This window comes from Podarcis erhardii (genome assembly GCF_964252035.2).
Source record: "Podarcis erhardii genome assembly, chromosome: 6".
NCBI lineage: Eukaryota > Metazoa > Chordata > Lepidosauria > Squamata > Lacertidae > Podarcis > Podarcis erhardii.
In genome coordinates, this window is record NC_138510.1 from 3,477,341 (window position 1) to 3,504,322 (window position 26,982).

The window sequence follows — 26,982 nt, forward strand, 5'->3', positions numbered from 1 at the left end:
CACTCTCTCCTGCTGGAGTGAATCACAGATCCCAGGCAGCCTTCTGCCTGCCTTACTGCGCAACATTACACTAGAGGAGGCCTGCCATGTTCACCCATGATCCAGAGGCCTGTGTGCTGCTGGGACAACAGCTCCCTAGAAAGCGTTGTTGTTGTTTTTTGCAGGGATGTCCCGGGAACTGAGCAGAGAAGTGGCCGGCTGCTGCGTAATTGCGCACCGTTCTTCCGAGGCAGGGAGGCGCATCTCCCCTGCATGCCCCAACAGCCCTGGCTTGTCACCGAGCCAGGAAGACTAAAGGTTTTGTTCTCTCTGAACACTGGAGCTTTGTCCCGGCGGTGGAGCAGCAGCAGCAGCAGCAGCACCGCCTGCCCTTGGCACACACCCCCCCCCCCACGATTACGAAAGAGGTGGAGTTTATCCTCTACTGTCAGCGTGCCAGCCACAGGAGGCCGCCAGGAAAAGGGCATTTGCAGGAGTAGCGTCTTTGCCATCTTGGAGGAAAGGAGCTTTCTCCAGAAAAGGAGAAAGAGGCCGGGCGTTTGCAGCAGGTATGCAGCTGATTTATCGGCTCCCCAAGGGGCAAGCAGAATCTCCCACCTTGGAGAGGTCCTTTCCACCTCCTGCCTGGTCCTAAGAAGTGAAGGGGGGCAGTGGAAAACTCTGCCAGGCCTAGGGAGAGAAACCTCGCCCCCTGCTCCATACCTATTGCTGGGGATTTTGTGGAAGAGAATCACACACACACAAACACACACACACACCAGGACTACTTCTGCTCTCTGCCTGGAGCGAGCTTTGGACCATGGGCAATGGCATGAACAAGGTACAGTATGACTAATGATGTGTAGAGGAAAGTTTATCTGTGAATGCGATTGGGCAAAGCTGCTACGGAGTGTACCTTTGTGGCTGGCAAGGCCTGATGGGGTTTCTAGATTCTGGAGGGCACCAGCCTGGGGGGTGGGAAGGCTGAGAAAGAGGGTTTGTTTCAAGCGTGGGGGGGGGGGACAAGGGCTGTCCAAGTATTTATTTACTTATTTGAATGTTTTAAATAGTCGTTTTTAACTGGGATTTTTAAACGGATAATTTTATGGTTTTGTTATTTTTGTAAACCGCTTTGAGATTTTGTATGCAAGGGGTTTATAAATCTTGGGAAATGAAATAAACAAGTATAGCTGGGGTCCAGCTCTTACCAGTCCCTATAAGAGTTCAGCAATATCCATAGGGCCACCAGCTCCACATCCCAGAGATGTTTCACAAAGCTTTTAATTTATTGGAAGCCCCCCAGAGTGACGGGGTCACCCAGTCAGATGAGCGGCATATAAATATATTATTATTATTATTATTATTGCTGCCACAATGAACCTCCTCTGATTTAAGGGACACATCCCAGCCCTCCTCTGATTTAAGGGACACATCCCAGCCCTCAGGGTGGGACCCAGACATTTTTGCCGCTTGAGAGGGAGGACCCCCCTCCCCACAGCAAACACAGATGCCAGCTGAACTAGCAGCTGGATCTTTGAGTTTGACACATGGTGCAGCTCTCTCCCACCACATGATTAGAGGGGGAAACCCTCAAAGCAGTTCACAAAGAGAATGAAACAATAAACTTATCAGTAGAAACAGTCAAAAGATTAAAAAGAGCAATAAACTAAAAGTAGATTAAAACATACACCTTCATGTCTGCGTAGGCTTAGCTAAGCAAGAATGTTTTTATCAGGCACTGGAAAGAGTGCAGAGTAGGTGCCTGATTGATGTCATGAGGCAGGGAGTTCCAAAGTGTAGGCAGAATTAATTTCTTAGACATCATAATAATAAATAAATAATAATACGTTTTATTTATACCCAGCCCTCCCCGGCCAGAGCCGGGCTCAGGGTTGCTAACACCAGTAAAATTACAGTAAAAACATAATAGGGGAAAAAAACAATTTAAAATACAGGTTAAAATGCAGCCTCATTTTAAAAGTAGCCCATAGATCAAGACCATAAGGGGAGGGAAACATAAGGGGCAGACTGAGTCCAAACCAAAGGCCAGGGCAGAACAGCTCCGTCTTGCAGGCCCTGCGGAAAGATGTCAAGTCTTGCAGGGCCCTGGTCTCTTGTGACAGAGCGTTCCACCACGTCAGGGCCAGTACTGAAAAGGCCCTGGCCCTAGTTGAGACCAATCTAACCACCTTGCGACCTGAGACCTCCAAAATGTTGTCATTTGTGGACCTTGAGGTCCTCCATGGGGCATACAAGGAGAGGTGGTCCCGTAGGTACATGGTCTTAGTTGGTGGCTATAATAGTGCCTGTTCACACATTAGTTTGGGAGAGGTAACAGTAGGTTGTGTCGCCTGCACAGCTCTGTCCCCCACAGAGGGAAATGGCCAGGGGGCTTAGGAGGGGCAGCTAGGGGCTGCAGCTGTGATCCCCTCACATTGTCCAGTGGTAGGGCCGGGACCAGCAACTGCTCTTCGGGTACAAAGTTACCAGTGCACAGGTGACGGTGGCAAAGATGTGGCTTGAAAGGAAAGGTTACAGGCAGCTCACAAGCCCAAACTGCTACCCAGGTGTCTTTTGCCACTGTTTCCTTCAGGGAGGAGGGGGCTGTTGACAGTGGCGTAGCGTGGGGGGTGCAGGGGGGGCCGGCCGCACCGGGCGCAACATCTGGGGGGGGCTCTCGCCGCCTCCGGAGTCACCGAAGAGCCTTGGGCGCAGGCTGTAGCAGAGCCCCATGTCTCGCGGAACCGCCGAGCTGTGCGCGCGTCCAGGCTGAAGGCGTCCGGCAGGCAGCAGCTCTCAGCGCTCGCCGCGTTCCCCGCGCGTCAGGGGCACGGAGGGCGCACCAGGCAGCCCCTCCTCACAGCCCCGCTGCCGCTGCTGTAGCTGCTGGGCCATGTTGCATTTTCCTCGCCTCTCTGCCCTCCTCCTCCGGGCAAGCGGTGTCGTTTGGGCGGCAGCACCAGCGGCAACTCGCCTTAGATCACCTGACATGGACCCGCCGCCGCCGCCGTGGCTACCTTACCGTAAATACCCCAGCCCAGGCAGCAGCAAGAAGAAGCTGGCAGCGGCGGCAGGTTAGGGGTTAGGGGCGCAAATTACTTGCCTTGCCCCGGGTGCTGACAACCCACGCTACGCCGCTGGCTGTTGATGGCTGCTGGCCAGCAATGCCTCTGAATGCCAGCTGCTGGATACTGCAGGAGGAGAAAGCTGCTCTTGTGTTCGAATCCTGCATGCCAGTTTCCCACAGGCAACTGCTCAGCCAGCCACCATGAGATCAGGATGCTGGACTGGATGGGCCATTGGCCTGATCCTGTGGGCTCTTCTTATGTCCCCCTGGGAATCCAACAGCAAGGAGAGGTCAAAGAACACTCCCAATGTACAGAGGTTCTTTTTTGTGCTTCTGTCTAAAGCAGGCAACCCCCTTCACCCACAACCACCCAGCTTGCCAACCATCTCTGTCTTGAGAATGCGACAGAATTCTGCCTCCATTGCAGAACTAAACTGGTTCAACGGATATGCCTTCCTACTCTCCAGGAAGCTGTCATCCCACAAGGAGCCTTAGTGGGGTGATTCCACAGCCCTTCCTCCCAGGATTCATTGAGAATGGGTATAAGAATAATTATAATAATAAGAAGTTATTATTTATACCCCGCCTATCTGGCTGGGTTTCCCCAGCCACTCTGGGCGGCTTCCAACAGAAATACAATAATCTATTAAACATTAAAAGCTTCCCTAAGCAGGGCTGCCTTCAGATGTCCTCTAAAAGTCTGGTAGTTGTTTTTTCCTTTGACATCTGATGGGAGGGTGTTCCACAGGGCGGGTGCCACTACCGAGAAGGCCCTTTGCCTGGTTCCCTGTAACTTGGCTTCTTGCAATGAGGGAACCGCCAGAAGGCCCTCGGCACTGGACCTCAGCGTCCGGGCAGAATAATGGGGGTGGAGACGCTCCTTCAGCTATATTGGACCGAGGCCGTTTAGGGCTTTAAAGGTCAACACCAACACTTTGAATTGTGCCCAGAAATGTACTGGGCCAATGTAGGTCTTTCAGGACCACTGTTATATGGTCTTGGCGGCCGCCCCCAGTCACCAGTCTATCTGTCGCATTCTGGATTAGTTGTAGTTTCCGGGTCACCTTCAAAGGTAGCCCCACATAGAGTACATTGCCGTAGTCCAAGTGAGAGATAACCAGACCATGCACCACTCTGGCGAGACAGTCCGCAGGCAGGTATGAAACCAATATAGCTTTGAGGTTTTCCTATTCATTTCCCCTTAATGCCATTATTAGGCACACATTCCCAAGAGGAATAGATGGTGTTATGGATGACTCTCATCTTCAAAGAGGTGCTGGAGCTTACAGAATAGGGGGCACATGGTGCCTATTCTGTATGCTGTAGTGCAGCTTGTGGGAAACCGTTTTTGTTTCTGTAAGCTAGATCCTATCCTCCTGGACCTTATTTGAAAGGTGGGCGAGGCTGCTCCTTTACCAACCACCTGGTGTCACAATGTCAAGTTACTTTGTGCTTTGACGTCCTTAAATTGGGATGTCAAAGGGCTGTCCAGAGCTTGCAAAGGACACTGCAATGTACTTCGGCGTTCGCTGCCCATCAATGGTGGTCTTGGTCTGTGGTTTGTGGTCAGTGGTGATGGAGGTAGCAACTGTGGCAGGTTTGCAAAGGGGCATTGGCCAAACCCAGCCAACACCAGGAAATCAGAATTATTCTAGCGGAGCCGATAAGAGGCTCCCAATTTCTCAGATCTTTCAAACCCACCCCCCACCCCCAAGAGCTTGCCAGGCCCTGCAGCTTTCCTAAAATCTCAGTTCAGCACTTTGGCAGCACAGCAAACAGAGATGGAGCCCTGGAGAGATCAGGTGCCTTTGAACCACAGAGAAAGGAAAAGGAAGAGTCATGTGTGCTTGTGTTTCAGGGCACTCACACACTGAATGAAGCCCCACAGAGCCTGAATGTTGTCAGAGTTGCCAGATCCAGAGCATCCCAGGCCCTGAAATTTCAGGGCTCAAACCTGAGACCTAAGGACGGGTTCTGGCAATGTCACAGGAGTGGCCTCTGGAGATGGAAGTTAATTGGGACAGGGGCGGGGAGGAACGCAGGACCACCCCCCACCCAAGTGTCTATCCTATATTTTGCAGCCAGCTGCTTCTAGGCGAAAGCTTCTAAGTTGCATGCAAAGTCTTCTCAATAAGTTTCTTTTTAAATTAAAAGCACACTTGCTGACACGGATGTTCAAGTCCTCCACTTGCCAGCTGGAGAGAGCCAGGTTAACCGGAACTTCAGGTCGGACCTGAGGTCTGGCAACCCTAGTCAGAATTCAGAGAAACCTCCAGCAGCCTGGGGAGAGCCTCTATACCATGAAAAGAAATAAAAAGAAGAAGTAGTTGTTCTGTGTTTGCTTTGCCTATAGGCACTGTAATTTACCCATCACAGAGCTACAATTCCCAGCACCCTTAACAAACTATCGCCCCCAGGAATCTGTAGGGGAAGTCATGTGCTTTAAATGTTTATGGTTTGCACTCAGAGCAATTCAGAATGCGGCAGCCTGATTGGTCCTAGAACAATAGGATTCAGAATGCAGCAGTCTGGTTGGTCCTAGAACAATAAGGTCCAGAATGCAGCAGTCTGATTGGTCCTAGAACAATAGGATTCAGAATGCAGCAGTCTGATTGGTCCGCAGGAGCCCCCCAATCCAACTCCAGGTGGAAGTGAATCCGCAACCTGATTGGCCTACAGGAGAATCCTGGAATTAGCCAATCACGTGGGGCCCATTGTGTAAATAATGTATATAAAGCAGACATTTCAGGGGAACTTGTATTCCTCCTCACTGCTATGAGCTGAATAAAGAGCATGAAATCCACACTCGACTCCGAGTATATTTCACCCCTCCAGGAAGGGTTGAGAGAAACTCCTGCCAGAAATCCTTCAGAGCTGCTGCAACTGACAGCGACTTTTCTTTTTGTGTCCAACAGATTCTCCCTGGGCTCTTCCTCGGCAACTTCATAGGTGAGTCGTCTGAGAAATGGGCGTGCTGCAGAACCTGGGAGGGATAATAGAGGCCAGTGTTTCTTTCGGATTCTGCTGTGAACCTTGGCAGGGATCCTGTGCCTGTCTTAGCCCAATCAATGCCTGGCAGGCCCAAAGAGGCCAGCTGCGGCTTTCCCTGTGGCTGCATTTTCAGGGCAGGGAAGACTTCGCCATTTGCATCTTTGCCGGTTGTCCTGGCCTTTGAAACATGCTGGGACAGCAGGGAGAGAAGCAAATACTTATTCTAGATTAGTGTTTTCTTTAGCGTGTCAGCAGCAAAAACTGCTGAGTAAAAGGTTCGACAGGTAATAGAATCATGGAATTTGAGAGTTGGAAGGGACCCCCTGGGTCATCTAGTCCAACCCCCGGCAATATAGGAATCTCAGCTAAAGCCTCCATGACAGATGCCTCCATTGGTTAGAGTGTGGTATTCATGCCACCAACGTTGCAGGTTCGATCTTCATAAGGGGCAGCTGCATATTTCTGCATTGCAGGGTGTTGGACTAGATGATCCCCCGATGTCCCTTTCAACTCTATAATTTTCTGATTCTGTGGTACAGGGGTAGGGAATCTTGAGTCTGTGGGCCAAATGCTCCCCACCCCCAGGCCTCTCTGCCAGGTGAGGACTTTCCTGGCCCTGTTCAGTACCTCCCTTGGGATTTAATTCAATTCTATAGTCGATTACTTCTCGTTTCAGGGATTTTCACGCCAATTCTTTTGGTTTTGTGTAATTTCTTGGTTCCATGGCTGTCTTTTTTTCACGGGTTTCACAATCTGCTTGGCTCAGCTTTTGCTTCGGAAGGAATGTCAAGTGTGTGTGTCGTGGAGGACGGGGAGGAAAAGGAGGCCTGGAATATCGCCAGTTTGCTCATGCCCTGCCTATAACGAGACCTGGAGAACAGATCACACCAAGAACTCTGGCCAATATGAGTTTCAGTAGTGGGAATGATCCCTACTCGCAAATTATTAGTCAATTGTAACAAAAACTAATCCGTTCAAAAGTATGTATTCTGACAAGGATTGCAAACTCAAACAGAGATTACAAACTCATAAGGATATGTCTATCCAATTATGGATCAGAAACCAGTAACTTCATGTTAGTCCATAGTCAGATTTGACGAGAAAGTTTTAGTTTCAATCATTGAGCAGAAGTCAGAAGTCAATTACGGATCAGAAGCCAGGACAGGGCCCTGTTTCAATGTGAAGGGGGGAGTAATGGGTTTTCTGTGCAGTCAGTCTGAAACGGGACCCAAAATCCTCATTTTTCCTCCTCCAAGGGAGCATTTCTAAAATGCATTAACTTGAGCTCTTGAGTCAATGTATAAACAGAAAGCCAGCTGTATAAACAAGTGCTCAAAGCCCTCTCCTTTATCAGTCCATGACGGCAATGAATGACCTTGCCAGTTCCAGTGGAGCAGGGATGGAACGTCTGGGTCTTATCCTACATCCTGACCACAAAAAGACGCACAGACCTTGTCAGGTCTGACAAGAGACCCGGGAACGGCGCCAGGAGCACTCTTAGAGTTGGTGACCTCCTGCCCCAAGATAAGAGTATAGGAACAGGAACAACCTTTTATGGTCAAGAGTACCGGAACAGGAATATCTGTTTATGGTCATGGATGTCAACTTATGTGCATAAGCTGATGTGGTTGGATTCCTGGGGAAGGGGGGAAAGGGTGCCTGGAGGATATATATGTTACGATATGAGTGCAACGCAGCTGCAAACCAGCTCGATGTTTACATCACATGATGTGACTAGCTGTGAGAAAGAATCTTCCCGGAAGTTCACAGGCTTCAAAAGTCTTTGTTCTGTGTGTAATATGGGATACTGCATGAAATTTCTCATTTCTTTGGACCTGCTGTGGACTGACCACGCAAGTGCCTTCTGCTATCCGGAGAGCAAAATAAACTCTTTCTCTGAATCAACCTCGGTGTCATTTGACTTCCTCCCTCCCTCCCGGGAGCAACGCTGGAAGTATCAAATATTACATGAAAACATGATTATATTTTAAATTTACATAAATTGTAAAACAGTCTGAGTTCTTAGTGTGCTCTTTCCTCTTGGTATATTTAATAACAAGAACTCCAACATGTATTTCTTGCCCGTTTGGAATTCCAGGAACTTCTGGAGAAAGTTGCATTTTCCTGTGTTTGCGTTGTGAAAAGGCACTCGTTCCAAAGCTGGGAATGCGCAGGCAGGCAGGCAGGCAGGCAGGCGTGGGTCCTTGGGTGTGTTAGCTCAAAACCTGTAAGCCACATGGCGCCCAAGGACTGTGCTTGACTGCCTGTTCACTTATAGATTCCTGAAACTGTAGCGTTGGAAGGGGTTCCCCCGTGGTCATCTAGTCCAACCCCCTGCAATGCAGGAATCTCAGCAGAAGAGCTCACTCTCTGACAGAGGGCCACCCAACTTCTACTTCAAAGTCTCCGTCACCTTCTGAGAGAGTCCGTTACACTGTCAAACTGCTCTTACCATCAGAAAGTTCTTCCTGATGTTTAGTTGGAATCTCCTTCCTTGTCCTTTTTTTTAAAAAAATAATTTTTATTAAGAATTTCAACATAACAAATTATCAAAACATATCATCTTCATCCCCCCCATTTTCCCCTCCCCCCTCCCCAAGAAGAAACCTCCCCCCCCCCCAAGTCTTCCCTCAGCTTCTCTCTCTGGTTTTTCAACACATGTTATTCTCTGCAAATTGTGAAATTGAAAAGATCCTTAAATTATCTGTCTAGTATGTTAACAATTGATGCGGGTGGCGCTGTGGGTTAAACCACAGAGCCTAGGGCTTGCTGATCTGAAGGTTGGTGGTTCGAATCCCCGCGACGGGGTGAGCTCCCATTGCTCGGTCCCTGCTCCTGCCAACCTAGCAGTTCGAAAGCACATCAAAGTGCAAGTAGATAAATAGGTAAACGGGAAGGTAAACGGCGTTTCCGTGTGCTGCTCTGGTTCACCAGAAGCAGCTTAGTCATGCTGGCCACATGACCTGGAAGCTGTACGCCGGCTCCCTCGGCCAATAAAGCGAGATGAGCGTCGCAACCTCATAGTCGGTCACAACTGGACCTAATGGTCAGGGGTCCCTTTACCTTTATGTCAACAATCAATAAATTTGTATATGTTTATTCAAAACCTGCCAAGGAGTCCAATTCATTTTGGTTGTTTTTTTTAAAGTAGTTTGGAAAAAGTTCCCCTTCTTCTTTAAAGTCGCAGTTGTCCTTGTTTCGCAATTTGTATGTCAGTTTTGCCAGTTTTGCATAGTTCATCAATTTCTCTTGCCACTGTTCTTTTGTCGGGGTTTCCTCATTCTTGCATCCTTGTGATATCAAGACTCTTGCCGCTGTTGTTGCATACATAAATAAATTCTTTATTTTCCTTGGCAGGCCTTTCCTACAATCCCTAACAAAAATGCTTCTGTTTTTATTTTACAAATGTTAATTTAAACATTTTCTTCAACTCATTATATATCATTTCCCAATTTTTTTAAATTTCTCTACATTCCCACCACGTATGGTAAAAGTTCCCTTCTTTTTCTTTACACTTCCAGCATACGTTTGATCCGGTTTTATACATTCTTGCAATCTGTACTGGTGTTATATACCATCTATACATCATTTTCATATAATTTTCTTTAAGAGAACAGTCTGTAAATTTTAAATCTATTTTCCATAATTTTCCCCAATCTTCCAATTGTATATTATGTCCCATATCTTGTGCCCATTTGATCATGACCGATTGCACCTCCTCATCTTTTGTTTCCCATTCTAACAGAATACTATATGCACGTTTCATAATCTCCTTCCTAGTCCTTTGAATCCATTGGTTCAGGTCATCCCCTTTAGAGCAGCAGAAAAACAAGCTTTCTCCATCTTCCATGCAATAGCCTTTCAGATATCTGAAGATGTCTGTCATATCAGCTCTCGGTCTTCAGATGGCCAACTGTCATGGATGCTTTAGATGAGATTCCTGTGTTGCAGGGGTTAGACTATAGGACCTTTGGGGTTCCCTTCCAATTCTATGATTCTGTCATTCTCCTCTGCGGGCTAAACATACCCAGCTCCCTCAACCGTTCCTGCTAAGGCTTGTCTTCCTTGTTCATCTTGGTCACCCTCCTCTGCCCACCTTCCAGCTTTTCCATATCCCTAATGTCTCATGTTAGGGCTTACCCACACTTACATTTTGCTCTTTCCAGCAGATGTCTGTGCTTTTCAATGCTCCGTGTCAAAGCTTTCCCCTGAAATTTCCCCACAGAACCCGCTCTTTAAAGCTGCATCGGAGCAAACGTCAGTTCAGGTTTCCCATGGACTTTGGTTTGCACCAATTGGGCTTTAAAGAGCAGGTTTTTGTGGGGAAAGTCCCGGAGCCAAAAAAAAAGTGTGTTCAGACCATGCCTGGAAAGAGTGGAGGAAAGCAAAGTTTGGATAAGCCCTTAAACGCAGTGCTGTTTTTCTAGAAAAAGAAACCCTGGACCTCACCGTGAATATCTCTCTTAGAATGACAATGGCGTCCACTTGAGAGGCCTGCTTAAACATAACTGCATGTTTAATGCTCTGAGTCATTATTTCTGGCAAAAGCGTTAGATGGCCATTGTTCAGAGGAGGTGTGGGGATCTTTGGACTTCCAGTTGGAAGGGACCCTGAGGGTCATCTAGTCCAATCCCCCGCAATCCAGGAATCTTTTGCTCAAACCCACAACCCTGAGATGAAGAATCTCATGCTCTACAGACTGTGCTATCCCTCAGGTGTTGCTGGACTGCAGCTCACATCACCTCTGAGCATGAACGGGTTTAGAGGTTGCCCTGAATGTTCTCCTTGTTTCAGGATCCAAGAATCTGTTAGACTGAGCGTTTGTTCTTTTGCTGTCGTCTGGCACTGAAGTGAGGGCTTCTTGTGCACATGATTTCAGCATGCGATTTTGCATATTCTGGTTTGCCAGGCAATCAGCAGTTTGTGCATGCACAGCCCTAAGTTGCTTGGGTAATAAAGAAGGACAACGGAAACAATCACACTGTGTTCCTCCTCCTCTTCCTCCTAGATGCCAAAGACTTCGACCAGCTGAGCAGGCACAATATCACCCACATTGTCTCCATCCATGAATCCGCACAGCCATATATTCCGGTATGAGTGGGTTGGGTTTTTATTGAGGGCAGGGAGGGGGTTTCAATGCACTACTCTGAGACAATGTGAGGCAGTGGCCTCCAACAGTAGATTTTGGACATCACTTGGGGTGCTAAAGCAGCAGACAGATCTAATCCTTTGGTCCAGCTGTAAATTCCTTCTCCTTTGGGAGCTGTATAAAGGTAAAGGGACCCCTGACCATTAGGTCCAGTCGTGGCCGACTCTGGGGTTGCGGCGCTCATCTTGCTTTATTGGCCGAGGGAGCCAATAACCGCGGGGATTTGAACGGAGCCAATAATCGCGGGGATTCGAACCGCCAACCTTCTGATCAGCAAGCCCTAGGCTCTGTGGTTTAGACCACAGCGTCCCAAATTCTAAACTTTAGGCTTGTCTAAATAAGAATGTTTTTAGCAGGTGCCAAAAAGAGTACAGGGAACGTGCCTGTTTGATCTCAATAGTGTGCTCCCATACAGCTCCCATGGGACGCGGGTGGCGCTGTGGGTTAAACCACAGAGCCTAGGACTTGCCGATCAGAATGTCGGCGGTTTGAATCCCCGCGACGGGGTGAGCTCCCGTTGCTCGGTCCCTGCTCCTGCCCACCTAGCAGTTCGAAAGCACATCAAAGTGCAAGTAGATAAATAGGTATAGCTCCGGCGGGAAGGTAAACAGCGTTTCCGTGCACTGCTCTGCTTTGCCAGAAGCGGCTTAGTCCTGCTGGCCGCATGACCTGGAAGCTGTACGCCGGCTCCCTCGGCCAATAAAGCGAGATGAGCACCGCCACCCGAGAGTCGTCCATGACTGGACCTAATGGTCAGGGGTACAATTTACCTTTACCTTTAAAATTTAGAAAGCTGGTGTGAGTTTTAATCTGCATTTCAAGGAAAGAGCGCCCACAACCTCCTGAGGGAGACGGTCCCACTGTTGAGCAGATCTTACCATCAGAAAGTTCTTCCTGCTGTTTAGTTGAAATCTCCTTTCATGTAACATGAATCCTTTGGTCTAGGTTTTAACCTCGAGAGCAGAAAACAAGCTTGTTCCCTCTTGCATGTGACAGCCCTTCAGATATTTGCCGATGGCTATCATATCTCCTCGCAGTCTCCTCTTACCCAGGCTCAATCCAGCTGCTAGGGCTGGAGTTATAGCATGGTCGTAACGCTTCTGCCTTGAAAGCAGAAAGGTCCCAAATTCAATTCCCGGAATCTCCAGACAGATTCCCTGCCTGAAATCCTTTTAGGAATTTTAAATGATGATATTCCAAAAGATAAAACTATTTTTTTCTTATACGCAACGTCTGCAGCAAGAATCCTGGTGGCTAAGTACTGGAAAGGGAATCAGCTACCCACTAGGGGAGAGTGGTTATGTAAGTGTTCAGAATATTCAGAATTAGCCAAATTGATGGATATAATAAGACAAAAACCAAAAAGTGAAGCGAAAAAGGAATGGGAGTGCCTAAATGAATACCTTAAAAGCCAAGGTTTGAGGACAGAAATCTGGCTGTGTCTGGAATAACCTTGTGAAGTGAAAGGATAAGAAAGAGGGATTTATAGCTAGATGCTAGGGATAGAGACGATAAGGAAAACAGGAAAACAGGAAGACACAATGAGAGGTAAAGGAGGTGCTGTGGGATTGTTGGAAGTCAATGTTTGTTTTTCTTTTAGTGTTTATATTATTATTTTGTAAGATTTGGATTTTGTGAGATTTCTGTGTTCCTCTACCATGGATCTATGGCCCCTCCCAATCAGCCTTATAAGAAAAAAGAAAGAGCAGTTAAATTGGGCAGAAGGAGATCGGGGGTGCAATGCAAAAGACCCAAAGTGTAACCCGCCTTGGATCACCTCCGGCTCCGCAGAGCAAGATATAAAGAAAATGTTTGGAATTCCTCCTGAACTCAGCCCAGATACAAGGGAACCTAGGAAAGTGTTTTTTAATGAGTCAAGTCATTGGTCTATTCAGGTCAGTATTGTTTGCACGGACTGGTAGCAGCTCCCCAGGCTTTCAGGGAGGGGACATTCCCAGTCCTACCTGGAGATTCCTTGGGGGATTGAACCCGGGACTTTATGGCAGACGCTGCACCAGTTGAACTGCTGCCTTTCCTCCTGGGAGCCTCAACTCAGTCATTGGGTGTTTGTTTTTCCAGGGAATCATCTACCTCCGCATTGCTCTGCCAGACACACCAGAGGCCAACATGTAAGTAACGGTAATAATAATAATAATAATAATAATAATAATTAATAAATGTTACTATTTATACCCCACTCACCTGGCTGGGTTGTCCCAGCCACTCTGGGCAGCGTCCAGCACATGTAAAACATAATAGAACATCAGACATTTAAAAACTTCCCTAAACAGATCTCTTCTAAAAGTTGTATAGTTACTTATCTCCTTGACATCTGATGGGAGGGTGTTCCTCAGGGAGGGCACCACTGTTGAGAAAAGAAGGGGAGAAATAGTGTTTCAGCAAACAAATTAATAAACTGAACCTGAATCCTGACGAGACAGAAGTCAGAGATGTTGGGAATCTGGGTTGGGGTCTGCCACATGTTTTGCACAATCGCGGCCAGACTTGTGTTCTCTCCTCCGCCATCAATTGCAAAACTGAAACTGGTGCATTGAGGAACGCGCATGTAACACACCGCAGACCTGTCGCTCAGCCACGTGCAGAGTCCCAGTAAACACGATCACTTATATAATCCTATGGCCTGGAGGAAGATCTCGATGGTATCGCTTCACTCCAGTTCTGCAACTTTTGAATTTGCGCAAGAGGCAAAAACCAGGTCAGGAAGTTTTGGTTCTATTATGACTGAAAGTGCAGCTTCAAGCTGAAATGCTTCAGATCCAAACCCTATGAGGAGGAGAGGGGCAGAGAAGAAGTTCCATGTGGGGTGATGGGGCATAGTAAGAGTTATTTTTTGAGAGCTTGTTGTTGTTTAGTCGTGTCCGACTCGTCGTGACCCCCTGGACCAGAGCACGCCAGGGACTCCTGTCTTCCACTGCCTCCTGCAGTTTGGTCAAACTCATGCTGGTAGCTTCAAGAACACTGTCCCACCATCTCGTCCTCTGTCGCCCCCTTCTCCTTGTGCCCTCCAACTTTCCCAACATCAGGGTGTTTTCCAGGGAGTCTTCTCTTCTCAGCTTCAGGATCTGTCCTTCCAGGGAGCACTCAGGGCTGATTTCCTTCAGAATGGAGAGGTTTGATCTTCTTGCAGTCCATGGGACTCTCAAGAGTCTCCTGCAGCACCACAATTCAAAAGCATCCATTCTTCGGCGATCAGCCTTCTTTATGGTCCAGCTCTCACTTCCATACATCACTACTGGGAAAACCAGAGCTTTAACTTTTGATAACTAGTCAGAGTTATTCCTGCACTGCAGGAAGTTGGACTAGATGATCCATGGGGACAATTCTCTGATTCTATTCCATCCCATGGTCTTTTGGGGCTAAGGTTGTACAGAGTCTGCTCTTGAAATCTGGTACCTGGCATTGAACACACTGTTTTGGCTTTTTTTTGTCCTCCCAGCAAGAAGCACTTCAAGAAATGCATCCATTTCATCCATTCCTGTCGCCTGCATGGAGGGAACTGCCTCGTTCACTGGTGGGTTCACTTTTTTGGGGGTTGTTTCACTCGGCTCTTGTGGGCTTTCTGGGGGGGGGCACCTGGTGGATCCCTGGGAGAAACAGGACGCCTGCAGAGCCTACTATGGTCTGCCAGATGTTGCTGGACTACAACTCCCATCATCCCTGGGCACTGGGTTATGTTGGCTGGGGCTGATGGGAGTTTGAGTCCAACACCACCTGGAGGGAGGGCTGGCAGAGAAGTTTGACTCAGCACTTTTTGCACTTTTTGAAACATTTGGCAAATAGGAACAATAGCCATCCTTTGAAACAGGCACTTCTCCAGATTTTGCACATTTCAGCGATGTGTACTAAAATTGCACACGCAGTAAATTGTGCATATAACTGCATATATTAGCGAAAAAAATATAATACAAGAATGCATATCGGGGAAAGTTTATTTGCAAAAAAAAATTGCATTGGGGGGAAATTGCATTTAAAAACTGCATATTAGAAGAATTTGTGTTAAAATGCTGGAGAATTTTCATGAGGATTAAAAAAAAATTAAAGAAAGAATCACAGTCATACCTCAGGTTAGGGATGCTAAAGCTTGCATTTTTTTGGGTTATGGACCCACCGAAACCTGGAAGTACTGGAATGGGTGATTTCTGGGTTTCAGTGGTTGCGCATGTGCAGAAGTGCTAAATCGCGCTTTGCGCATGCGCAGGAGTGCCGAATCGCAACCCGTGCATGCGCAGATGCGGCGCTGCGGGTTGCGAACGCTGCGGGTTGCGAACATGCATCCCACATGGATCATGTTCGCAACCCGAGTGTCCACTGTACAAACTGATATGGAAATGTGGGGATGTGACTTGTCCCAAAAGATGAGAAAGCAAAATTGATGTATTTGCTCACCTGGAGGATGAAGGCTTCTGAAGGGGTGGGGCGGGTAACAGAGCCATTCTGTCTCCCCCCCCCCCCCCCGCAGCACATGTACAGGTCCTTGCCCTTCTGCTTCCCTGCCCCACCCCTTCTGTCCCACTGGGTCTCTTCTTATGTTCTTCAGAAAGGGTGTCCCTCACTATTTGCCTTCCCGTCACACTGAGTCATATCCCTGCCAGGGATCCTCTAGTGCTGCCTTGAGGTCCAGGGCTTTTCTAGAAGAGAGGTTCATGCTCCATAATTTTTGGTTGGCAAGGAAAAATAGGTTTAAAAAGCCTGGACGCCAAGATCCAGGCTTTAGGGAAGTACTCTTTGGCCAGAGAATCCCAGCAAAAATTTGAATTCACAAATCATTCAGCAAGTAAAGTGCAGAAATCTAGGCTGTCAGACCATTAAAATATGTGACTTCCAAAACAGTCCCCTCTTCCCCCTTCGTAGGAAAAGACCAGACGTTTGGTAAGTTAAAAACGGTTTACTTACAAACTCTCCAAAGGTCAGATTCATGTGCTTTCCCACACAGCAGTCAGAAAACACAGGTGGAAAAACTTGGCTTTGTTACGGTGGTGAAAGTCCCTAAATTATTGGTACAGGAACGCAAGGATGGCTTGTAAGAGACATGCGGCTGAGCTGCAGCAACCAGCTTAGCATCTTCACACACTGAGCTTCTCAGGTAGATGAGAAGGAGAACAACAGGCTTGATTACTTTCCTCCCAAGGAGAGGGGGAGTCACCTAGCTAAGCCTGGCAGGACACCTGACTCTATGGCTTTAACCCCTTCATGCATTGATCAGACTTAAGCATGTTGGTTCTAGGAGGTTGGTTGTCCCCCAGTAACAACCCCACAAGAAGGTCCCAAGCATGGCTTCGCGTTTGTTGGTGGGTGGGAATGCAGGCAGAGGGCCTTGCGACAGGCCGGGAGGGGAGGCAGAGGTTTCTGATGGCTTCTCCGTCTGCCTCCAGCCTCGCAGGGATCTCCCGAAGCACCACCATCGTCCTTGCGTACGTCATGGCCGTGACACAGCTGAACTGGCACGACGCCCTGGAGGCCGTCAAGGCAGCCCGGCCCGTCGCCAATCCCAACCCAGGTTTCCGTCAGCAGTTGGAGGAGTACGGGGGCAGCCGGTCTGTGAAGAAGGTGAGAGCAGGAGACACATGTGATGTGGTGTGCCTGCGAAGGGTTTGGGCATAGCCATAGATGGTTTAACACTTGGATGCTGCGTTAATCTTAATATTTTGATGGTTTAGCACCTGTCATTTCCACATACCCTGGGATCCTATAGAATGAAGGGTGGTCCAAGCATGTCATCAATCCTTCAAATGCAGTTTGCCTGTTGCCTCGTCAAGCTCTTAGTGAATCTGACTTGGTGCTGTCTGTGCTGACTGGCAGGTGGCGGGAGGGATGAGAATACAGTGGTACCTTGGTTCTCGAACTTAATCCATTCTGGAAGTCTGTTCCAAAACCAAAGCGTTCCAAAACCAAGAAAGTAAAGCAGAACTGATTACTCCGTTCCAAACTTTTAAAAACAACCCCTAAAACAGCAATTTAACATGAATGTTACTATCTAACGAAACCATTCATCCATAAAATGAAAGCAATAATCAATGTACTGTACTTTAAAATAAATAAAACAATATGGTAGATGATAAAAATTAAAATATAATGAGATAAGAATCCAGTGTCTCTATTTACACCACGTCTCTCCATGGTTTCAAGTTTGGTTTCTGAAATTTCAGAAATAGACTGGAAAGAGAAGTTGCTGAATTGCAACTTCTTACCAAACTTAAAACCATGGAGAGACCTCGTCTGAATAGACACATTGGATTCTTATCTCATTATACATGATAAAGCTATTTTTAGCCACCTCACCCCTTGCTTTTTCCTGTAAGACCAATTGCAGTCGTTAACAGTCATTTACCACACCTATCAGCCAATCACCCATTCCCACCACCCTTCTGAGTAATACCCCTCCCCACCCTCTCACTATATATAAGGGTCCGGTGACTGCTGTTTCAGTGTATCTGAAGAAGTGTGCATGCACACGAAAGCTCATACCAAGAACAAACTGAGATGGTCTGTAAGGTGCTGCTGGAAGATTTTTTTTAAAAAAAATTTTTTGACTACGGCAGACCAACACGGCTACCTACCTGTAATAATAATTTTATTATTCATATTCCGTTCATCTGACTGGGCTACCCCAGCCACTCTGGCCAACTTCCATCAAAATATAAAAACATAATAAAACATCAAACATTAAAAAAAAATTCCTTATACAGGGCTGCCAAAAGTCAGATAATTATTTATTTCCTTGACATCTGAAGGGAGGGCGTTCCTCAGGGAGGGTGCCACCACTGAGAAGGCCCTCTGCCTGTTTCCCTGTAGCTTCACTTCGTGCAGTGAGGGAACCACCAGAAGGCCCTCGGAGCTGGACTGCTTGCCCTTGTACCCCACCTTTCTTCTGTCAAGGTGGCACAGATGGGGTTCCCTGGTGGTCACCTATACAATGCCAGGGCTTAATTTGCATGTGTTCCAAGATTACCTTTGTAGTCATAAGGACTGGTAACTTGCTGGGCTTTTTTGAAAGGCTAATTCTATGTTTTCATGGTGTAATTGAAATTGCAAGCATCCTCACTGCCCTCTTTTCCGCAAGACATGCATCTGTGGCCGGAATGGCAAAGGAACTCTTGCGAACTGTCCTGTTTTTAAATAGGTTTTTATTTTATTTTTTTATTGGTATTGTTTTACTACTCTGTTGTTTGCTGGCCCCGGTTCCTTTGGGAGGAACGTTCACCACCCCCGCCCCTTTTTCTCGTTGACAGATCCACCGGAGACTTGAGCGCAAGTATGGAGCATCGCCTTTTAGTGACGAAGAGGACATCAGAGCCCTGCTCCCACCTGGGAAAAGGCACCTGGTCCCCAGGAGAGAGGGGGCTCCACAGACCCTGGTGCCAAAAGAGAGAGGAGCCAAGCACACGGACCCCTTTCTGTTGCGGATGAAGCAGACCTTCTCCTGCCTCCCTGGGTGTTTGAAATGACCCCTCTTCCAGGCGTTTTTTGGGGGGGAAAGCACAGAAGCTTAGCACATCGGACTGGTTGGAGTCAAAACCTGGCAAGGGCTCTTCCAATCTCCTGGCATCACGAAATGAGCTTGGCTGAGAAACTGGCAGCACCCACCAGTAGCTACCCAGATCCATGCGGTCCACCCACCTCAGTCCCTTCCACTCGCTGAAACGGAGGAAACTATTAGGAAATCCGGACCCAAGGGACTTCTCTGCAGGTTCAGATGGTAAAAAATGCCAGGCACATTTTCAGTGTCCAGCTGAGGACTGAGAGCCAGGGCTTCCCAGAAACAGATGATTATTTGGGGGATTATTTTTTTTAATTGCACGGGGTTCGACTAGATGACCCTTTAGCTTCTCTTCCAGCCCTACATTTCTATGATTCTATTATCCCAAGGAAGAACAATTCAGGGACTCCAGGCGTTCCAGAAATCACAACCAAGTGGTTGCCTTTTTATTTATTTTTTAGCCAAATGGAGGTGGTTCTTGCACAACAAATGGCTGCCTCGCCCAGATGGCGCGCCAGGTCTCTCAGTTGCAAGTGTAGGTGGGTGCGATCGAGAGAAGCGAAAATAGCAGGATGGAGTGGAACAAAGCAGTCGTTCGTAGATGAGCAGAGACGCCAACAGTTGGACCGAAGGAAGGATTTTGGCCGGCGCAGTTTGTCCCGTTACTCCCAGACGACGGCGAGAGAAGCTGCGCTTTGCCAAAATTCTCTTCTGCACAACAACTATTGCAGCAGGAGGGGCAAAGAGGGGCTTTGAAAGCACTTCCTGTACCGAATGAACGTTACACCCAGTGGCCTCTTTCCCGACAGCGCAGGAAGCTGGCTGCCAGCGATAAACAGAGGTGGGTGGGTTTTCTCTCCCCCCTCCCCGCCCTTTGACCTAACCCTGCTCTCTGCTGCATTCTTAGACCAAACAGCTTTCCAGACTGAGGAGAGTCAGAGCCTAGTGCAATCCCCCAGGCCAGAGAGCTGATGCACTCTGATTATTTCCTGACCGCCAGCTGGGGGAATGTGAGCTTTCAAAACGCTTCTTAGCGAAGGCCCTTGCGTTTGGCAGAATGCAAAAAGGCAGGCATCGCATCATCACCTCCATCATCATCACCACCGTCCCCAGCGGGACAAAAATGATGAATTTGCCAGCGACTCAGCAGTCCAAATTGCGCTTCCCAAGGGAGCGATCGTAAAGGAGACGCCACACTAATGATCAGGGTAAAAAATGATGCTGTTCACGCCTTGCAATGCAGCCACACACACACACACACACACACACACACACACACAGCCCAACCCCACCTGCTAAGCCCCATTCTCTCCGGCTGTTAAATCCCTTCCTGTGCACTGGGGGCTGGGAGACCCTCTGGAGCAGATCCTGGCTGGGCAGGGGGGCTGCAAGGGGGCTCAGAGGAAGGAGAAGCCACATCAGCACGCAGGCAGAAGTTTGCTTCCTCAACATCAGATATTTGTGGCTGCAACATCAAGACAGCTTTTTTCTGGGCTCACCCAGACCTCCTCCTCCTCCTCCTCCTCCTCCTTTTTAACATTGCAACTTAGGAAAAGTTCTGGGAAACTTGAAGGCTTGCTTCCTATTGTGACACTTCGCTGGGTCCTAATAAAGGCGAGGCCCAGTTGTGGATGTGGGAATTTTTCTTAAGGGCTGGCAAACTTCCTTTAATTTTTGTTTAGCGGAGAGATTGATATTGTACACACACGGATGAGTATGGGTAGAGTTAGGGAACAGTTTCTTCTGGCATTTGTTATCCCAGGGATAACCAAACGGTTATACCTTTTTAATAATAATAATAATAATAATAATAATAATAATAATAAATTAAATAAAACATACATAAGTATTAAAAATGTTCTGTGTTTATTTATTTGACATGGAGGGGAACGGCATTGTGTTATATGTGTGCATATATGCAAACAGAGACCTCACCCTAGAGACCCTCATGTTCTCTTTGCATGTGTGCACACAAGCGCATTATAATTATTATTATTAAAATTGATATATTGCCCTTCATTCAAAGGGCAGTTTACAACACAAAAACACAAAATACCTAACATAATACTACTACTAATAAAATAACCCCAACAGACACATTTAAAAGGGCATCAATTGTTTAATCAGCCAAAGGCCTGGGAGAAGAGGAGTGTTTTGCCTGGTGGAGCCTAATGATGGCGCCATGTGAGCCTCCCTGGGGAGAGCATTCCACAAACGGGGAGCTACCACTGAAAAGGCCCTGTTCTTCCCATGTCGCCACCCTCCAGAGCTCTCGTGGAGGAGGCATACAAAGAAGGGCCTCAGAAGGTGATCTCAGGGTCTGGGTAGAGTCATATGGAAAGAGGCAGTCCTTGAGGTATTGCGGTCCTGGGCCATTTAAGGCTTTATAGGTCAAAACCAGCACTTTGAGTTGGGCCCAGAAAGCAACTGGAAACCTGGCTGCCGAATTCTGTACCAGCTGAAGTTTCCAAACCAGTTTCCGAGGCAGCCCCACATTTAATGCACTGCAGTAATCTAACCTAGATACACTCTCTCACACGCATGTAATTTTTTTTAAAAAAACAAGGTTAAACATATATATTAGTCTCCTTTTTAAGTAAACACAGGGACCCGGGGCTTCCTAGAATATTTGAGTATTTGGCCATGGCAAAATAAGAGGCAATCAAGTGACAATGGACATGTCTGCACATAACAATAAGTCCAGCCACGTACATTTGCTGGCTCCTTTCTGGAGAGTAGAGCACAGTGACTTTTGCTCCCCTCTTGTCCTTTTAGCTAAGTGTGGCATGACAGCTAAGCCAAGATTTGGCTCAGCATGTCGTCCAAATTGGAGCTGTGCTTAAAGACCTTCCTCAGTCAGTCAGTAGTCAACCTGTGAGGCAGAGCACAGAAGGTGGTGAGGATCCAGGGAGAGGCACCATCTTTCCGCCTATGTTTCACTTCCAGAGATGAAACTTGAGGTGCTGTTTGTTGGGATGCATCCGGGGAGACGAGGGCAATTGGCAGGCCCCCAGCTGGCTCCAGCCCACTGGCCAGCAGCTGGGCGAACTCTGGTTCTCAGAACAGCATCAAAACTGTGACTCAAGCCTCAGAGACCTTTAGAGACTTAAGCACGCAAGCCAGCAGAGACAAGAACTCTTTGCAACGGAAGGGCGGACAGAGACATATGTAAGCATATTTACAAGCATTTATTCAGCATTAGAACAAAGGGGAACATGTCTGCTTCCCTTCGTATCCAAGCAAAAAGCGTAGGCAAAAGCTATATACAATGGAAGTTCCCAGCAGACTGTGCAGGAAGTAAACAGACGTGATATACAACAAAACTCTACATATCTGTTCTAAAGGTGGAACGGAACTGTATCTAACACTTTTTGATGCTCCTACTTCAAACCCTGGAACAGAAGCAATGTGTTCATCTCCCAGAGGCCTCTTGGGCTTTTCATGCGCAACACCAAGCCTTTCTGATCTGCTGCAGCAAAAGCGGTTGAACGGATACATAGCAAAAAAAGGAAGAGGGCAGATGTGTTTTATTTCAAATGCTCTGGGATAGCTCATTCGGTAGAGCATGAGACTCTTAATCTCAGGTCAGGGTTGTTGAGGGTTCAAGATCTATGGTGGGCAAAAAATTCCTGCAATGCAGGGGGTTGGACCAGATGACCCTCGGGAACCAACTGTAGGGTTCTGTGGTTTTTTTAGCACTATGCAAAAAGATAGAATGACATGGGCACCCCCTAGTGGGAAATTCTGTCCTCATTGGCAAATGCTCCCCTAAGGAGATCTGCATGGGAGTTTCAGCGATCACTCTCTGAGTTCTGATTTCAGTTTCATTATTATCCTGCTACCTTTCGAAGACATGCCCAGAAGGACAGCATATACAGCAAACGGGTAAGTGATTGCACAGGAGGTTTTCAGTGGGAAACTGGAATGGGTCCGTGATCCAGATTGAAGCTCCACTGTCTCCCTTAAGGAAAAAAAGGAGGTAAGGAGATGCTGCAAAATTAGATACTTGTGTGTAATCAAAATACAATTGTGCTTTGCTCAAGGGCCCACAACTTCAATGAGAACCAGCCCTCCGTATGAATTTATTTGCCATGACTTGTACACCACCTATCTACAAACTGCAGTCAAGGCATCTTAAGAAAGCACAACGCCATGGTGTAAAACACAAATATGTGTCAGTTATTTGTTTGCACATTTTTCTATACCGCTCCACGAAATGCTCTCTCTGTTGAAGAAGAGCATAGAATCAGATAATTGTAGAGTTGGAAGGGACCCACAGAGGTATCTAGTCCAACCACAGGCAAGGCAGGAATCGCAGCCCTGTGTGTGCATGTGCGCCCCCCCCCCCCCGCTGTTCAGCAATAAATGAAGGTAAGGGATATAAAAAAGGTCCAGTATCAGAGGCCACAGAGTGACGCAGGTGGCGTTGTGGGTTAAACCACAGAGCCCAGGGCTTGCCGATCAGAAGGTCGGTGGTTCGAATCCCCGTGACGGGGTGAGCTCCTGTTCCTCGGTCCCTGCTCCTGCCAACCTAGCAGTTTGAAAGCACATCAAAGTGCAAGTAAATAAATAGGTACCGCTCTGGCGGGAAGGTAAACAGCGTTTCCGTGCACTGCTCTGGTTTGCCAGAAGCGGCTTAGTCATGCTGGCCACATGACCCGGAAGCTGTACGCCGGCTCCCTCGGCCAATAAAGCGAGATGAGCGCCACAACCCCAGAGTCGGCCACGACTGGAACTAATGGTCAGGGGTCCCTTGACCTTTATCAGAGGCCACATGTATCAGAGTACCAACCTGTGGGAATCACTAGAGGGAAGAGTGTTGTTGTGTCTGGATTCTACTTGCAGGATTCCTGGGGGCACTGGGCTGGCCACTGTGAGAACAGGATTTGGGGCTAGGTGGGCAATTGGCCTGTTCAAACAGGCAAAAACGGTAAAGGTAAAGGACCCCTGGATCATTAAGTCCAGTCAAAGGCGACTATGGGGTTGAAGCGCTCATCTCGCTTTCAGGTCAAGGGAGCCGGCATTTGTCCACAGACAGCTTTCTGGGTCATGTGGCCAGCAAGACTAAACTGCTTCTGGCACAACAGGACACTGTAATGAGTGCCAGAGCACAAGGAAACGCTGTTTCCCTTCCTGCTACAGTGGTACCTATTTATCTACTTGCACTGGTGTGCTTTCGAACTGCTAGGTTGGCAGGAGCAGCGACAGAGCAATGGGAGCTCACCCCGTCACAGGGATTTGAACCGCCGACCTTCTGATCGGCAAGCCCAGGAGGCTCAGTGGTTTAGACCACAATGCCACCCACGTCTTTTGGTTCAAACAGGGTCTGGGTACTGGCAACACTATAGGTTTGTCTTATTTTAAAGATGTAAGCACAAATTGTGGTTCTGTAATGACGACGCTTTAGCTGTGATTCCTGCATTGCAGGGCGTTGAACTAGTTAACAGTTCTATGAGTCTATGAACGTACAAATCTGTCCCTTTTAATTTTTTTCAAAAGGCAGATCAGTCAAAAGTACAGACTTATCTAATGCACAGCGTGGTTTTCACCCTCTGGCAGATGGATAACTGACAAAGTACTTTGATTGCACTGAAAGTCACAGAGCGTTCCTTATTTTGAAACACTGAAATATAATATTTGAACACACACACACCTCCAAAATGTGGGATGAACGAACGATTGCCAGGAAGACGTGTCAACGTTCAAGCAAATCGGGATGAATGCACAGTCATGCAAACTCCTTGCAAAGCGCCAGGGCTCAAAGAAAGCCCCACACAGACCGGGCAGGATCTAGCCTCCATGTCAGATTTGTGCGAGCCAGTCAGGATGGCTGATCAATACACAGGCTGTCCCATAGCCTAAGGTAGGATTCTGACCACCAGGCCACTATGACAAGGCCCACATCAACAGCCATGCAATGTATCCCCCCCCCCCCCAGCGCAGAGGGGCCTCTTGCCTCCCTGCAATCCGGGCGGGAGAGTTGGAGACATTTGTATTCCAAAGTCATCATGCAAAAAGTGTTCAATTATTCATTCCGGCTAATTGCGGCACAGAGCCTGAAATGCACATTAATCGCCTCATCAGCCTGAGAGCCGTTAGATGAGGTCATCTCTTTGACGAGGCTAACAGCAAATTGGTTCTCCCCTCACCTGTCCGGATCTTGCAGCAGCTATGCTTCTACCTCTAACGTTAAATAAGCTGGAGTTCTTGTTATTAAATATACCAAGAAAAAAGCACACCAAGAACTCAGGCCAATAACAAATTATTGTTATACATATCCTTATGAGCTTGCGTTTGTAATCTCTGTCTGAGTTTGTAATCTCTATTTGAGTTTGCAATCCTTGTCAGAATACATACTTTTGAATGGAATGGTTTTTGCTACAATTGACTATTGATTTGCGAGTAGGGACCGCTCCCACTACTGAAACTTATATTGGCCTGAGTTCTTGGTGTGCTTTTTTCTTGAGCTTCTACTTCTGACTCCCACGCAAAAGAACCCAAGGAGGTTTAGGAGAGCAGGCAGTGCTTTTAAGGGTGATTCCCAATGGCAAAGTATCTGCACAATAAAAGGTAAAGGTAAAGGGACCCCTGACCACTAGGTCCAGTCGTGACCGACTCTGGGGTTGCGGCGCTCATCTCGCTTTACTGGCTGAGGGAGCCGGCATACAGCTTCCAGGTCATGTGGCCAGCATGACTAAGCCTCTTCTGGCAAACCAGAGCAGTGCATGGAAACGCCGTTTACCTTCCCGCCAGAGCGGTACCTATTTATCTACTTGCACTTTGAGGTGCTTTCGAACTGCTAGGTTGGCAGGAGCAGGGACAGAGCAATGGGAGCTCACCCCGTCATGGGGATTCGAAAATACTGTGTTTCAGTGACATCTTACAGGACCCAGACAGGAGCATAAGAGCCTAGGATGAGCACAGCTGCTGGATCAGGCCAAAGGGGGCCCATTTACTGCAGCATCCTGCTCTCACAGAGGCCAACCGCATGCCTGCAAAAGCCCACAAAGCAGGATCTTGTGATTCCCAAGCACACTGCCTCCAGCAATGGAAGCAGCACAGCAAGTAAATGGTTTGACTGTTGGATTAGGACCTGGGAGATCAGGGTTCGAATCCCCACATAGCCATGAAGCTTACCTTGGGCCAGCCACTATCCACAGGAGCCAAGTCCTAGGGGGCGAGGCCCCTTCGCCCCACAATAAAATATTTGAGGAGGTTGGGGCTCCCCAAAGTAGATGGGCATTGCCATTCAAATGATGTGTGTGTGTGTGTGCCATGCCCTGTGATTGATTATGAGGGCGAGGCTTGTTATATTCCAAGTATTTCGTTCAAGTTGGCACCCTGTCACCATCTCTTAGCCCAACCTACCTCACAGGGTTGTTGGGAGGGTGAAATGGGGAGGAAAAGAATCATGGGCACTACCTTGAGAAGAAAGGTGGCCAGGGACGCGGACTTATAAAAAATATTGGGGGGGCCCGGGAAAGCTCATGAATAATAAATAAGCTCATGAATATGCAAATAAAGTGGCGCCGCCTCCTCGTGAGCGAATAGGGGAGCGTGCTGCGCCTATTAATCAGCTCCAAAGGAAATTGGGTGGAGCTTTTGCTCGGGAGGGAGGGCAGGAGGCATGCAGCCCGCGCCTCCCTGTGCATTTTGGGCTGGGGGAGGGGCGGCGATGGCGCTCTGCTGGAGGGGCGCCGGAGATTATTGGGGGGGCGGAGCCCCCCCAAACGAATTTTTGAGGGGGCTCGGGCCCCCTCAAGCCCCATGGAGTCGGCGCCTATGAAGGTGGCATATATATGTAATAAATATGAATGAGTTACAGGTAGGTAGCCGTGTTGCTCTACCATGATCGAAACAAAATTTTTAAAAATCCTTCCAGTAGCACCTTTGTTGTTGTTGTTTAGTCATGTCCGACTCTTCGTGACCCCCTGGACCAGAGCACGCCAGGCACTCCTGTCTTCCACTGCCTCCCGCAGTTTGGTCAGACTCATGCTGGTAGCTTCAAGAACACTGTCCAGCCATCTCATCCTCTGTTGTCCCCTTCTCCTTGTGCCCTCCATCTTTCCCAACATCAGGGTCTTTTCCAGGGAGTCTTCTCTTCTCCTGAGGTGGCCAAAGTCTTGGAGCCTCAGCTTCACAATCTGTCCTTCCAGTGAGCACTCAGGGCTGATTTCCTTCCGAATGGAGAGGTTTGATCTTCTTGCAGTCCATGGGACTCTCAAGAGTCTCCTCCAGCACCAGAATTCAAAAGCATCCATTCTTCAGCGATCAGCCTTCTTTATGGTCCAGCTCTCA

The 26,982-nt window shown here is 48.0% G+C and overlaps 1 protein-coding gene and 2 long non-coding RNA genes across 3 annotated transcripts in view; all 3 read left to right on the plus strand.

Moving 5' to 3' along the window:
• LOC309345239 overlaps nucleotides 1-26,982 on the plus strand; it is a 147,139-nt gene that overhangs the window by 90,802 nt on the left and 29,355 nt on the right. The gene's annotated exons all lie outside the window — the stretch shown is intronic.
• On the plus strand, nucleotides 344-20,540 carry DUSP15 (dual specificity phosphatase 15). Its single transcript, XM_081868132.1, has 7 exons — nucleotides 344-820; nucleotides 5,962-5,995; nucleotides 11,046-11,128; nucleotides 13,266-13,315; nucleotides 14,644-14,718; nucleotides 16,580-16,754; nucleotides 18,437-20,540. The coding sequence occupies exons 1-7, from the start codon at nucleotides 800-802 to the stop codon at nucleotides 18,650-18,652; spliced, it is 654 nt and encodes a 217-aa protein (XP_081724258.1). The 5' UTR covers nucleotides 344-799; the 3' UTR covers nucleotides 18,653-20,540.
• LOC309344403 lies at nucleotides 25,566-26,568 on the plus strand. Its single transcript, XR_014157708.1, has 2 exons — nucleotides 25,566-26,119; nucleotides 26,473-26,568. It is a non-coding gene; the product is annotated as an uncharacterized lncRNA (long non-coding RNA).